Below are 15,466 nucleotides of genomic sequence, written 5' to 3'. Positions count from 1 at the left end.
ATCTTAGACATTTTGCTGGGGGATGGATTTGTACGGTAAGACTGGTGGAGGGGAACAGCTCTGAAGAAGTAGAGGAAGAGGAGAAGAACAAGGGAATAAAGCCTCTTCTTATATTGTGGCCATCCCTGGACCAGAATCGACCAAGTTGGTGTATTATCTTCTTTGAAATCTCACAATTACACTTCTTGGGGCCTCATTTATTGCACAGTCCCATCTCCTGCTGGTCTTGCCTCACCTAAGACCTTTAACACAATGAAAGGCCCCAGCACACCTGGTCTCCTTTCATCTCCCTACAAATAACAATAATCAGAATTTTCTCTGGTAACTTACAGTTCTAGGAAGTGTGAAGTACACTGTCAAGAGCAGGGAGGGAGGTAGGTACTGAGGTACCCTCTCACCTTAGTGAGGACATGGTAGATATATGGGTACATAAGACCTCTTCGGTGTCTATGTTCAGCAACCCGCAAGACTTCTGGAGCTACTGGAGGTAAGGGCGGAATGGTGATATCCATGTGGTTCCTCGTAGACATAGAAAGCAGAGATGGGATGTGGGGCTCACCATCACCCAGGGTAGCATCTGAAACTCCAGCATCAATAGGCTGTACCCAGGACCCTCTGTTACCATTTGGATCCTCCCATCCAGGCTGCTGCTGAAATGTTTCTGTGACGTGACTAAAAAATTTAGAAAGACAATGTAGAGAGAGAACAGAGGTTGATAAAGATATTCCAACTCAAGATATCTGTTCTGATCTCAAGGAATCTTACAAATCCTCTGGAAGTTAGGACACTGGGTTAGCAATGGACCTGGTATCTTTCAACTCAGTGGCCATCACCACCCTCCTGGCTTCTTTCATCTGACACAAACCAAAGTGATCAAAAGTTGTGGGAATCATTCTGAATCCTTTGCACCACGTAAGATACCATGTTCAGAGTCTGCTTATCTTCTAAAAAAATAATTACAACTGAAACCTCAAAGCAGCCCCGTTCCCCAGGAATAATCTGCTTAGAGGAATAATCTAGAACAAATGAGCTAGTACAAAGTGCCACTATTTTAATCCTCAGAACCCTGTCAGCGTTACTAAGAATATAACTGCCTATTTAACTGTTCCAATACTTCAACTCTATAAATTCTTTTCATTTCTTTTACATTTACTCCACTCTCCTCACAAACTGAGAAATGACAGCCACGACATGTAGCACACCTACACCAGGCCTTCCCTAACCAGCTGCTATGGTGCCTTTTGCCTCCGTGCCTGGTATTCAAAAATTACCACCTGTCTAGGGTCAAAATGAACATCAAGTGGCCAGGCAGAAAGAGAGTTTTCTTACTTTGCTTAAGAACAAAGAGCCACAGAGAAAAGCCAGGAACGTACTCTTCCCCACACCCCTGCTCAGGTAGCAGTAAAAGAATACAGATGGCCTGGCCCACATGGCTCAGTGGTTGAGCATCGACCTAGGAACCAGGAGGTCACAGTTCGATTCCCGGTCGGGGCACATGCCTGGGTTGTGGGCTCCATCCCCAGTAGGGGTCGCGCAGGAGGCAGCCGATCAATGACTCTCTCACATCATTGATGATTTTATCTCTCTCCTTTCCTCTCTCTGAAATAAATAAATAAATATCTTACTTTAAAAAAAAGAAGAAAAAAAAAGAATGCAGATGCTTCAGAAGTCTGTTTCCTTCGGTACCTATACAGATACTTACTCAGAGCTGACTCCATTTGGCTCATCACCATCAGAGGAAGAAGAATGGGAAGAGTCTGGTCCCAGAGGAGGTGAGGCTTTGGAAGTCAGGTAATTGGAAAACTGTGATGAATCATAAGAGACACCCCAACTGGCAAGGGGGTTGTCTTCCAGGATGGGATTCTCAGAAAAAGCATGGGATTCCCCCAAAGCATGGGGGGGGAAGAGAAGAGAGGAGTTGGGTCCCAATGGGAATGGTGGTGGATATTTCATTTTCTGGGGCACATGGTGAGAAAACTAAAGGATAAAACAGACAGAAAAGCTCTTTAACATTTTACCAGGCTCCAAGATGGTTCCCTCAAAAATTGTGACATAGCAGATGATGCCAGTAGCAAGGATTAATGGGATACAAAGAACCTACTGAGAATAACAAGAAATAATTCTAACAGTGATGTATGAACAGAATTCTTCAGAGGCAGGACAATGAACCAACCCATGTCTCCTAGATCCACTCTCCAACATTAGCTAATCTACCTTTGCAATGCCCTAGTGGTTACTGATTTGGATGTTTTCTTTACATAGTCTGCTAGACTCAAGCTGAGAATGTGACACAGGTATATACAGCCTTGACATTCTGATTACACCAAATGTAACTGAGTTCATGTTACACTGAGTTAAGTTGCTCTTTAACTCAGATTATAAAAGTCAGGAAACCACCTGTGTCTAATGCTAACAAATGGTCTCAGGCCTCTTAAAAGATACTTACCATTGGCTTCCCAGCAGAAATAGTGCCCATCTGACTTCGTGGAAGGGGAGGATTTCCAAGCCGATTATTACGAAAACCTGAAGCCAAGAGAAAGGGCTATATTTTAGGCAATCTTAATATTTTTACCATGTTACATTCTACTAACCCCATATCACCTGAAAGATTATTATTAATAAGTAACAATTTATTGAACAGCTATTACGCATCATGCCAGGAATCTTACATGAATTATTTTATCTATAACAACCCTATACAGTAGGTATCATGAGCCACCTTTCATATAAATGTGACTTGCCAAGATCACACAGCTAGTAAACAGCAGAGGTGGAGTTCAAACTCAGGTCTGACACCACAGATAGGGCTATTTTACATATACTAGGCCACAATGGAGGTTAGTACCAGAAGAAGCCCAAGCTGAGAAAATGGCATTGGCCCCCATCTAAAATTTTGAGGTATCGGGGCCCTATCTCATGTCACCCCTCTTATTACATGGAAATCAAAAGGAGAATGTCTAGCAAACAGGAATGACTTCTAGGAGGATGCAATACAAACAAGTGATTCTACTCTGGCCCAGGAGTTTCTGAGGGACTACCTCAGTTTCCTCTATGGACAGAGCAGCTCTGGGTCAGATGGAAGCCTTACCTAGAAAGGAGGAGGAACCCACTGGCAGCGAAGAGATTTTGGTTGTGACTGAATAGTACTCAACTGCTTTCTTGAATCGCTCTATTTTATCTTCTGTCCTGGACTGGATGTTGCAACATCAGATGTTCAGAAGAAGAAACAACACGAGAGTATCTTTTTCACGCAATTTATAATTTGAGAGTCAAAACAGTAGCAGAAATCAAATATTTAAAGAAACCCAAGAGAGCAATTTTTCATGTTGCAGGAAAGATTAGATAAGGAGAAAGCATTATAGAACACAAAATCTGGAAAAAGTTTTTAAATTAAGTTTAAAAATAAATAAAAGTTTAAATTTTGTAGTCTTCTAAAATAGTCACATGATCATTAGCAAAAAACATAAGGATAGGAGGAAAATTACATAGTACCACCACAGAAAGATATTTTGGTGTGTTTTCTCCTTCCAGTATTTTTTTAAATAAACTTTTTCCCAGATCTTGGCTATTGTAAATAGCACTGCTATGAACATAGGGGTGCATATATTCTTTCTGATTGGTGTTTCGGGATTCTTAGGTTATATTCCCAAAAGTGGGATTGCTGGGTCAAAAGGCAGTTCCATTTTTAACGTTTTGAGGAACCTCCATACTTTTTTCCATAGTGGCTGCACTAATCTGCATTCACATCAGCAGTGCACAAAGGTTCCCTTTTCTCCACACCCTCACCAGCACTTGTTGTTTGTTGATTATTGATGTAGCCATTCTGGCAGGTGTGACATGATATTTCATTGTGGTTTTAATTTGCATCTCTGATTAGTGATGTTGAGCATTTTTTCATATATCTATTGGCCATCTTTATGTCCTCTTTGGACAAAATAGAACCAGAGGCATGGGTACATGAAACAGACTGACGGAGGTCAGAGGGAGGGGGTTGGGGGGCACCAGATGAAAGAAGGTGAAGAGATTAGCCAAAGAACATATATGCATAGCCTATGAACACAGACAAGTGTGGTGATAGCCAGAGGGAAGGGGGGCTGGGTGGAGGTAGGTAAAGGGGGAGGGAATGGGGGACATCTGTGATAATGTCAACAATAAATTAAAAAGTAAATAAATAAAATTGTTACTTAAAAATAAACTTTTTTGTTGACGTATATAGCTGCACTAGTTTAATACACATATTTTCTATAGTCAATACCTTACTCTATGTACAATTTTGTATCCTTTTATTATAAGATAATTTTCAGTGGCTGCATATTTTATCATTATAAATATCATAAATTATGTATGTACTTCCCTAATGCCTGACATTTAGGTTATTTCTCATGCTTGGCTTTTGTAAGTTATAAAGCAGAGAACCTATCAAATAAGATCTTCTGGATTTCAGATTATGTCCGTAGGAAAATGTCCCCAAAGTAAATTCATTGGTTCAAAAGGTATGAACGTTAAAACCAAAAGCACTTAAACACATATAGAACCACAATGTGACATCACTTATATATCCATAGAATGGCTAAAATTAAAGATTATAAATATCAGCACTGGTAAGGATATGGAGTAACTGAACTTCCAGTAAACTGCTAGTGGGCATATACTGGAACAGCTTGGGAAACAGTTTGGCAGTTCCTTATAAAGTTAAACACATATTTACCACATGGCACAGTAATCCTACTAAGTAATTTACCCAGGAGAAATGAGTACATTTGTCCACCAAAAAATATGAATAAGCTAACAACAGTTTTATTCATAATAGCCCTAAACTGGAAATAACATAAATGCGTATCAACAGAAGAATGGGTAAACTGTGGTATAGTCATAAAATGGAACACTATATAGTAATTAAAAAGAGCCAAGTGCTGATACCTGCAATGCTATGGATAAATCTCAAAGACACACTGAGTGAAAGAAGACAGACACAAAAGAGTACATATAAAGTTCAAGTAGAAGCAAAACTAATCTATGGCAATGGAAGTAAAATTGCTGTTTACCTCTGTGGGGTTGGGACTCACTGAGAAGGGGATTTTCCTTATCAAGCCTTTTCTAATATAATTTAAAAATCCCCTTAACATAATCTTATGATTCATATTTCATCAAATAAAACATAAGATATTAAAGTCATTTCTAAGTTCTCATTATAAATAATGCTCTGATATATTAACATAAATTTCCTGGGTTATTTCATAGGGCAAATTCTTAGAAGTAGAACTACTGGGTCAAAGGATATGGTCATTTTCATAGACTCCTGACACATGACACTAAATCTCTTTCCAGAATAGATGTCACAAGGTATAGTCTCATCATCAATGCATGAGAGTGCCCAATTTGCCATGTAGCCCCAAGTGTTGAGTATTTTCTACAAAAAAAACCATCTACTAACTATAACAATCATGTGTTTCTTCTAGAAAAATTAAAATACATAATAAAAAAGGAAAACTTAAAATATTTATCTTATCTCTCAGAGTCTGTAATTATTAACACCCCAGGATCTAGACAGCATTCCAGATCTTTTTTATGTGCATGCATACAGGCACACAAACACAGAAATCAGGAAATCAAGATCTCCAGGTCCTCCGGCCTCACCTAAAAACAAAATCACTGTTTTCTAAAAAAATTAGACTCAATATAATTGTTTGAAAAAAGGGTTCAATGTCTAAAGAATGTTTGCGAAGTACACTGACTTACAGAATATCTACATGGTTGAATAACGTTCTGTTGTATGAAGGTTTCATTATTTATGTACTCATTATTTCATTAGTATATTCAATAATACATGTAATAATTGAAAACAATAAACAATTTCCTAGAAGATAAAAGCTCTACAGAGTCTTCCCTAATAACGTGCTCGCTTCGGCAGCACATATACTAAAATTAGAGTCTTCCCTAATATCTACCTCTGCACTCACTCCTCTCCCCAGAAGTGACCATAGTTACCAGTTTGGTGTATGACCTGTCATAACTTTTGCTGTATGTACACCAATAGTTTTTTTTTTCTTTCACATAAATGAAATCCTATCATGTTTTTAACCTGCTTCTTATACTTAACAATATGACTTGTAAATTACTGTCAGTGAGTACAGGTCTATGATGCAATCCCTTGAAATACAAAGTATGCATACTTCTCTCAATGTATCACTCTGTTCTGCGTCCTGACAAATATTTACTCTTCCTTCAACGGGCACCACTTGTATGACACCTTTCTTTCCCGTGAAACCTTCATTATGGTTTTTCTTTGTTGTGCTTATTTGTTTCTGCCTCCCAATTTAACTTCAAGTTCTGTGAGGACAAAGAATGATGTATTGCCCGGCCTGGCGTGGCTCAGTGGTTGAGCATCGACCTAGGATCCTAGAGATCGCAGTTCGATTCCTGGTCAGGGCACGTGCCGGGATTGCGGGCTCGATCCCCAGGCCAGGGATGTGCAGGAGGCAGCCGATCAATGACTCTCTCATCATTGATGTTTCTCTCTCTCTCCCTCTCCCTTCCTCTCTCTGAAATCAATAAAGATATATTTTTTAAAAAATGATGTATTCACATTTATATCCTAGTGTCTAGCATGGGACCTTGTCTACATAGGTTCATTTAGTATTTGATATATGACCGTATTTAATGAAGTCCTACCCTTTTCTTTTATAGATTCACAAAGGTGATGTGTATGAAAATGATACAACAATGAAAAGTGGTTAAGGCATAATATTAAGTGAAAACAAGCAGGCTAAAATTTTTTACACTGACATGACTACCACAGCACATCAAAACACACGTATAAAGGAGACAGGAAACACTATAAACAATTTAGGATGGAATTAGGAGCAAAGTCTCTATTTTAATTTTGTGGGGTTTTTTTAATTAAAAAGGGACAACAGTGTGGTGATTGCTGGGGGGAGAAGGGTGTGGGGAGGTGGAACAGGATACAGAGGGATAAACGGTGATGGAAGGAGACTTGACTTGGGGTGCTGGACACACAATACAGTGTACAGATGATGTGTTGTAGAATTATGCATCTGAAACCTGTATAATTTTGTTAACCGGTGTCATCCCAATTAAAAAACGTTTATGGCCTTAAAAATAAAAGGGGATCTTTGTTATTGAGAATAGTCATTATCCAAGTTCCAAAATTCATGAAGCTACAAATGGAAGCAAAAGCTATAACATTAAAAATATTCAACTGAGCAATTATAAAATTTTCCCTCCATCTGCACACAATGGAATATTATTCAGCCTTCAAAAGGAAGGAACTTCGGACATATGCCACAACATAGATGAACCTTGAGGACATTATGCTAAGTGAAATGAGCTAGTTGCAAAAAGACAAATACTGTATCATTCCACTTACATGAGGAACCTAAAGTAGTCAAAATCTTAGAGAGAAAATTGAATGGTGGTTGCAAGGGGCTGTGCGGGAGGGTAAAATTGGGACTAATTTAATGGGCATAGAGTTTCAGTTTCACAAGATAAAAAGAGTTATGGAGATGGGAGATGGTGGTGGTTGTAAAACATTAGGAATGTATTCAATACCACTGAACTGTACACAAAATGGTTACAATGGTAAATTTTACGTTATGTGTACTTTACAATAAAAAAATTGGAAGGAAAATTTATTCTCCATCTAAACAGTATCCCCTACTTAACACTAGCATTTATCCCTATCCAACATGTTAATTTCTTTCTCTGTGGGTCGATCTCTTCCTAATTATGTGATATAAACAGCTGAAAGTATAATGCCAAGCAACAAAGTGAATGAACAAATCTGTCATAAAAGTCAGGGTTTCCCAAAGTCAAGGAAATTAATGGAGTGCTGCTCATCTGCTAGAAGTCACCAACAATGAGGATCTGCTTCAGTTAGTGTTCAACGGTGGTGGAAGGGTAGAGAATTATGAAAGATGACGGCAGGAAAGGCACTTGAAAAGAGAATGATTTGAATATCAAAAGATGTAAGCCCTGTGGGAAAATAAAGCCCAAGTACCCATTTTATTAAAAAACCAACCCTCTTTATGATGGTGCTAGAAAGTTAAATGTCAAGTAACGGATATAACAAAATTTTGTTAGGAAAACTTATGCCTCCAATACCAAACACAGATGTCATTCTCTATTCATTTAAAGAAATCCATAGAGAGGTTTCTGCCCTGGATAAGACAGAGTAAGCATACTCCACTTGTTCCCACTAAAAGTAGTTACAAAAACCAGGAACAACTACTTGAAGGCTGAAAAGTGAACAGTGGCAGGAGGACTAGGGAAGAAGACCAGAATTCAAAGTACCACCAAACCAAGGATGAGTTGAGCATTTCTTTTTCCTCTAGTATCCCCTGGTATGGACACACCACAGCATGAAATCTGGAAGCATCCGTGGATGTAGACAGAGAGAGCTCCAGGAGAAACTCTAGTCTAGTTTGGGCTTGAAGAGTGGGAGAGGGGCTTCCAAAAACTCAAGAAAGTACATAGACATACCCTGTTTTTCTTTCCTTTTCTTTTTTCTGTTCTCATGTGTGCCAGCCCAAAGCAAACTTGTGGTGGCAGAAGTGGCAATAGGGGAATACAGAAAACTAACACTGAATGACAGGAACCTTCCTCTCCAATCAGAGAAGCAGTAGTCTGAATAGGTGGAGCGAGCTTTCGATGCTTTCTCTCTCTCTGTTCTCCTGTTACTTAGCCCCAGACACTGAAAAATGTTGTTCCAATGAACCATGAAGCACTGAAGAAATCGCAGACAAGGGGCAGCACACACATGGATTCGACGTTAAACAGCAGAGCACAGACTCTGAGAACTGAAGAGATAAGCCATAGCCCAAGTCCCAGACTGGCCCCTGGGTGGCATATACACAGGACCGGATCCAAATAGGTTTGCAAAAGACTTGAAAATCGCACTGACATTGAAACCACAGCCCACAAAAGGAAGGTGAGAACTTGCGATCTGAACCTAAATGGGTCGATTGCCTCTTAAAACAAAACTATCAACATTCCCCATTATATTGACACAAGACCAAGAATCTCGTAACCTAATGCTCAAAATGGCCAAGATCCAATCCAAAATTACATGGCCTGGGGAGAACCAGGAAAATCTTACCTTGCGTTAAAAATTCAATTAATAGCCCTAGCCGGTTTGGCTCAGTGGTTAGAGCACTGGCCTGCAGACTGAAAGGTCCTGGGTTCCATTCCGGCCAAGAGTACGTCTCTCCGTTGCAGGCTTGATCCCCGGCCCCGGTCCGGGCGCATGTGGGAGGCAACCAATCGATGTGTCTCTCTCACATTGATGTTTCTCTCTCTTTCTCTTTCTCTCTCTCTCTCCCCCTTCCTCTCTCTGAAAAGCAACAGAAAAAATATCCTCAGGTAAGGATTAAAAAAAAAAATTCAATTAATAGATGCCAATGCTGACATGACACACATGTTGGAATTATCTGACAATGACTTTAAAGCAGCTTTATAAAAATGCTTGAAAGTAAAGGGAACACTTTTGAAACAAACAGAAAGATAGAAAGTCTCCACAAAGAACATAAAGAAAAACCAAATGGAAATTTTAAAACTAAAAAATACGATAGCCAAAATTTTAAAACTGAGAGAAAAATAATTTTTAAAAATCCACAGTGCCTCAGGGATCTATGGGACAATACCAAAAGGTCTAACATTGGTGCAGCTGTAGTCATGGAAGGAAAGGAGAATGTGGAACAGAAAAGCCATTTGAAGAACTAACAGCTGAAAACTTCTCAAATTTAGTGAAAGACAAACTTAGATATTCAAGAAGCTCAGCAAACTCTAAAAAGGATAAATTTAAAGAAATACAGGCCAGATGCATCACTGGCAAATTCTACTAAACAATTAAAGAAGAAGCAACACTAATTCTACATAATCTCCTCCCAAAAATAGAACAGGAACACTTGCCAACCAGACCAAGACAGACCTATATCCCTCATGAAAATAAATGCAAAAGTACTCAATAAAATACTAGGAATTGAAATCCAAAAATATAAAAAAGGAATAATATACTATGACTACATTCTGGGAATGTAAGAATGGTTCAATATTCAAAAATCAGCAGGTGGGTGGAGGGGGAGAGATTAACCAAAGAATTTATATGCATATGTGTACAACCCAGGGACATGGACAATGGTGGAGAGAGGGACTGGGGAGGGGGAGGGGATAGGGGGGAATGGGTCATTGGGGAGAAAAAGGGACATCTGTAATATTTTAAACAAAAATAAACAAACAAAACAAAACAAAACAAAAATATTCAAAAATCAATGGACTAAAAAAGAAAAACCACACATCCTAGCAATAGATGCAGAAAATGCATTTGACAAAATACATCCATCATAATAAAAACTCTCAGTAAACTAGGAATAGCAGAGAACTTCCTCAAGCTGATAATGTGCATCTACAAAACCTATAGCTAATATCATACTCAGTGCTAACTGAATGCTTTCCCTGAAGATCAGGAACAAGACAAGGATATCCTCTCTCAGCACCGCTTTTCAACGCCATTTGGAAATCCTAGATAGAGTAGTAAGCCAAGAAAAAAAAAGCATACAGACTGGAAAAGAAAGAAAACTGTCCCTACTTACAACATAATCACCTACACAGAAAATACTAAGAAAATCTACCAAAAAACTGAGTTTAGAAAGGTTGCAGGATATAAGGCAAATAGACAAAAATCAATCATATTCCTCTATCTAGCAATGAACAATTAGAAAGTGAAATGAAGAAAACAATATTCTTTAAAATATGTGCCTCAAATATTAAATATTTAAGTATAAATATAAAAAAGACATGCATAGGACTAAAACCTATAAAACGCTGATTAAAGAAATCAAGGATCACCTAAATAAATGGAGAGGCATACTGTATTCAGTATTTGAAGATTCACCAAATTCATCTGTATAGTTAAAGAAACTCCAATTAAAATCGCAGCAGGAGCTCTTGCCAGTGTGGCTCAGTTGGTTAAAGTCGTGGGTTCGATTTCCGGTCAGGGCACATACCCAGGTTGTGGGTTTGATCCCCAGTCAGGGCGCATACAAGAGGCAGGCAAACAATGTTTCTCTTCTCCCTCCCCACCCCTTCCTATCTCTCTAGAATCAAAGAAAAACATATCCTCAGGGAAGGATTAAAAAAAATAATAACAATAAAAGAATAAAATAAAATCCCAGCAGTATATTTTTGTAGATATAGACAAGATTTTTCTAAATGTATATGGAATGGCAAAGAAACTAGAATAGACAAAGTATTTTGAAAAAGAAGAATAAAATTAGAGGAATCACTGCCAAATTTTAAGATTTACCATAAGTTACAGTATTCAAGACTATGTGCTATTTGCAAAGGGATAGACACATAGGTTAACTGAACAGAACAGAGTACAGAAATAGATCCACACAAATATGGACAACTGATTTCTGACAAAGGCAATTCAATGGAGAAAAGACAGCCTTTTCAACAAACTGTGTTGAGACAATTGGACAGCCATAAGCAAAACCAAAACAAAACACCTCGCACTTTATAAAAAAATGAACTCAAAACAGATGATTTGTTTTAAATGTAAAATTATAATTTTTAGAAGAAAACGGGAGAATTTGTAATGCCTACAGTTACACAAAGAGTTCTTAGACATGACACCAAAAGCATGATCCATAAAAGATAAATATTGATAAAAATAAAAACTTTTGTTTTGCAAAAGACACTGCTAAAAGAAAGTAAAGACAGGTGCTCCATTCTTTGTGCTCAGGTAAGGAGGAGCCAGGCAAGGTCTCGAGCAGGCAACACTGGAAAAATACTGCTTCAATGGGCCACATGGTGCAGGGGGGCATTTGTTACAGTGATGCTGAAGAGTGGGGAAGAAGGGAGCAGTGGCAGAAGACAAGAAAGAACCCAAGTCTGTGCCAGAGGGGTCAAGAAGAGTAAGTTGGGAGCAGGAGCAAAGAAAAATGAAAAAGAGGCATCAGGAGTGGGGCCAGTCCTGTATGAGGATGCCGCCCAGATTAGAAAACTTCGCCCAGGTCGGCTGGGCGGGGCTCAGCGGTTGAGCATCGACCTAGGATCCAGGCGATTGGGGTTCGATTCCTGGTCAGGGCACATGCCCGGGTTGCGGGCTCGATCAGTGACTCTCTCATCATTGATGTTTCTCTCTCTCTCTCTCTCTCTCCCTCTCCTGTCTTCTCTCTGAAATCAATAAAGATATATTTAAAAATTAAAAAAAGAAAAAGAAAAAAAAGAAAACTTCGCCCAGTGGCAAATCAGGCACACATAATATCTGCTCCTGGAATGTGGATGGGTGTCAAGCCTGGATTAAGGAGAAAGGTTTAGATTGGATAAAGGAAGAAGCCCCAGATATCCTGTGCCTGCAGGAGACCAAATGCTCAGAGAATAAACTACCAGCTGAACTTCAAGAGCTGCCTGGACTAGCCCATCAGTACTGGTCAGCTCCTTCAGCCAAGGAAGGATTCAGTGGCGTGGGCCTACTCTCCAGCCAGTGTCCACTCAAAGTTTCCCACGGCATTGGCGGAATTTGACGCATTTGTGCTGGTAACAGACTATGTACCTAATGCAGGCTAAGGTCTGGTGCGCCTGGAGTACCAATGGCCCTGGGATGAAGCCTTTCAAAAGTTCCTGAAGGGCTTGGCTTCCTGCAAGCTCCTTGTGCTATATGAGAACCTCAATGTGGCTCATGAAGAAACTGACATTTGCAACCCCAAGGGAAACAAAAAGAATGCTGGCTTCATTCCGAAAGAGTGGCAAAACTATGGGGAATTGTAGCAGGCTGTGCCACTGGCTGGCAATTTCTGGCACCTCCATCCCAACAAAGCCTGTATCTATACTTTCTGGACCTACATGATGAATGCTCAATTCGAAAATGCTGGTTGTTGCCTTAATTACTTTTGGGTGTCACTCTGTTACCTGCATTGTGTGACAGCAAGACCCATTCTAAGGCCCTGGGCAGTGACTACTATCCTATCACCCTATACCTAGCACTGTGATACCTCCTCCAAATAACTGTGATCCTGGGGAATAAGCCCCCCAAACTAGTTAATACTCCTTTGTTCTCTAGAGAATTCTGCACTGTATTTTCCTTCTAAAAATATGAATCCTTCAGCCAGGCTCCTAGTGACAGATGGGTTTCCTTTAAGCCCAAGGTTTTCTTTGTGTGTGTGGGGGGGGGGAGGGGGGGCTTCTTCTTCTTTTTTTTAACATTAAACAAAAGTAGGCCCTGGCCAGGTAGGTCAGTTGATTAGAGCATTGTGCAGATATACCAAGGTTGCAGGTTTGATCCCCAGTCAGGACACGTACAAGAAGCAACCAATTAAGGCATAAATAAGTGGAACAATAAACTGATGTTTCTCTTTCTCTCTCAAAAAAATCAATCAATAAATTTTTTTTTTTAAAAAAAAAACAGCAAAACAAAACAAACAAAAGCTGATGGCTTCCTTTGAACTGTCCACCAGCAAAACAAAACAAACAAAAGCTGATGACTTCCTTTGAATTGTCCATGTGAAAATAAAGAGCCATAGTTTTTTTTAAAAAAGCATGTAAAAACAAACTACAGACTGGGGAAAAATATTTATAAACCAGATATCTGAGAAGGGACTTGTATGCAGAACATATAAAGAACTCTCAAAACTCAACAATAAATAAACAAATGACCCAATTAAAAAATGGGCAAAAGACCGTTAATCAACAGACCATTCACCAAAGAGGACATACGGACACCAAATAAACACAAGAAAAAAATTGTTGATCATTAGTCATTTGAGAAATGCAAATTAAAATTATGATGGGCTACCACAACACACCTATCAGAATGCCTATAAAAAATACTGACAGCCCTGGCCGGTTTGGCTCAGTGATTAGAGCATCAGCCTGAAGAGTTAATTCCAGCCAAGGACACAAAACTCTGATGTTCAATCCCCGGCCCCGGTTGGGGCGCATGCAGGAGGCAACCAATCAATGTGTCTCTCTCACATGTCTCTCTTTCGCTCTCTCCTCCCACCTTCCACTCTCTCTGAAAAGCAATGGAAAAATATCCTCCGGTGAGGATTAAAAAAAAAATACCGACAATAATATGTGCTGATGAGGAATGAAACAGCCACTCTGGAAAATGGTTTGGTAGAGTCTTATAAAGTTAAACATACACTTACCATATGACCCAGAAATCCCATTCCTAGGTATTTACATTAGAAAAATGAAATCTTATGTTCATACAAAAACCTACACAAATGTTTACAGCAGCTCTACCAAAAATTGGAAACAACTCAAATATCCTCTAGGAATGAATGCATAAACAAACGGTGGTATACCCACACAATGTATACTATTTGGCAGTAAAAATGAATAAATTATTGCTGGATGCAACATGCAACAACTTGAAGACTGTCAAAGACATTATGTTGAGTGAAAAATGCCATTCTCAAAAGATTACATAGTGTATGATGCCAGTCAAACGCTGTTCTCTAAAAGATATAACTATAGCGACAGAGAATAGACTGGCAGTTGCCAGGAGTTAGGGATAAGTTTGGGTGTAACTACAAAGGGATAACATGAGAGACTTTGGAGTGGTTCAACTGCTCTGACCCTACCTGCAATGGTGATTACAGAAATCTATACGTGTTAAAAATTCATAGAACTGCACACACACATATACAAAAGTCACTTTTACTGTACGTTAACTTAGAAAATAAAGCTGAAAAACCCAGAGAGCAAGTATAAATTAAATTGTTAAAAATAAAAGTAACATATTTTCCTCACTTTTAGTTTCACAAAACAAAATCCTAGTCGAGCTCTTTTTTCACTAACAATGAAATCTCGATTCTTGTTTTATGTGAACCTACTTTAAGAAGCCTTTTTCACCCGGCTGGGCATGGCTCAGCAGTTGAGCATCAATCCAGGATCCAGGAGATCGCAATTCAATTCCTGGTCAGGGCACGTGCCCGGGTTGGGGGCTCAATCCCAGTTGGGAGAGCGCAGGAGGCAACCAATAAATGATGACTCTCTCATCACTGACGTTTCTCTCTCTCTCTCCTTCTCCTTTCCTCTCTCTGAAATCAATAAAGATATATTTAAAAAACAAAAGAAGTCTTTTTCATTATCTTCCACTAAGCAAGATCTCCTTTATATATATATATTTAAAACATATCTTTATTGATTTCAGAGAGAGGAAAGGAGAGGGAGAGAGAGAGAGAGAGATAGAAACATCAGTGATGAGAGAGTCATTGATCGGCTGCCTCCTGCATGCCCTGACTGGGGATCGAGCCCACAACCCGGGCACATGCCCTGAACGGGAATCAAACCCCAATCGCCTGGATCCTAGGTTGACGCTCAATCGCTAAGCCACACCCAGCTGGGTAAGACCTCCTTTATATTAAAATATATATTGAAATAAAAAAGAGGGGGAGGAGCCTGGCCGGTGTTGCTCAGTGGTTGAGCGTTGACCAAAGTG

At 39.3% G+C, this 15,466-nt stretch overlaps 1 protein-coding gene and 1 pseudogene across 8 annotated transcripts in view; one reads left to right on the top strand and one right to left on the bottom strand.

The window, feature by feature from the left end:
- Positions 1-15,466, bottom strand: part of FAM120C (family with sequence similarity 120 member C) — a 92,019-nt gene that overhangs the window by 41,889 nt on the left and 34,664 nt on the right. For 6 of the 7 annotated variants that reach the window (XM_081125238.1, XM_081125237.1, XM_081125236.1 and 3 more), the window contains exons 5-8: positions 3,089-3,191; positions 2,447-2,523; positions 1,703-1,977; positions 399-672 (exon numbers count right to left, since the gene is read on the bottom strand). In XM_081125238.1, the coding sequence (XP_080981364.1) occupies positions 399-672; positions 1,703-1,977; positions 2,447-2,523; positions 3,089-3,191 (729 nt within the window). Of the gene's footprint in view, positions 1-398; positions 673-1,702; positions 1,978-2,446; positions 2,524-3,088; positions 3,192-15,466 lie in introns of those variants that run through there. The other variant, XM_081125240.1, reaches the window with a different exon arrangement.
- Positions 10,059-13,010, top strand: LOC308551662 (DNA repair nuclease/redox regulator APEX1 pseudogene; annotated as a pseudogene). Its single transcript has 3 exons — positions 10,059-10,084; positions 11,864-12,032; positions 12,263-13,010. The product of its transcript is annotated as a DNA repair nuclease/redox regulator APEX1 pseudogene (transcript).

Source organism: Miniopterus schreibersii (assembly GCF_964146895.1).
Source record: "Miniopterus schreibersii genome assembly, chromosome: X".
NCBI classification, from domain to species: domain Eukaryota; kingdom Metazoa; phylum Chordata; class Mammalia; order Chiroptera; family Miniopteridae; genus Miniopterus; species Miniopterus schreibersii.
Note: the sequence above shows the minus strand (reverse complement) of the source record. Positions and strands in the feature narration are given on the sequence as shown.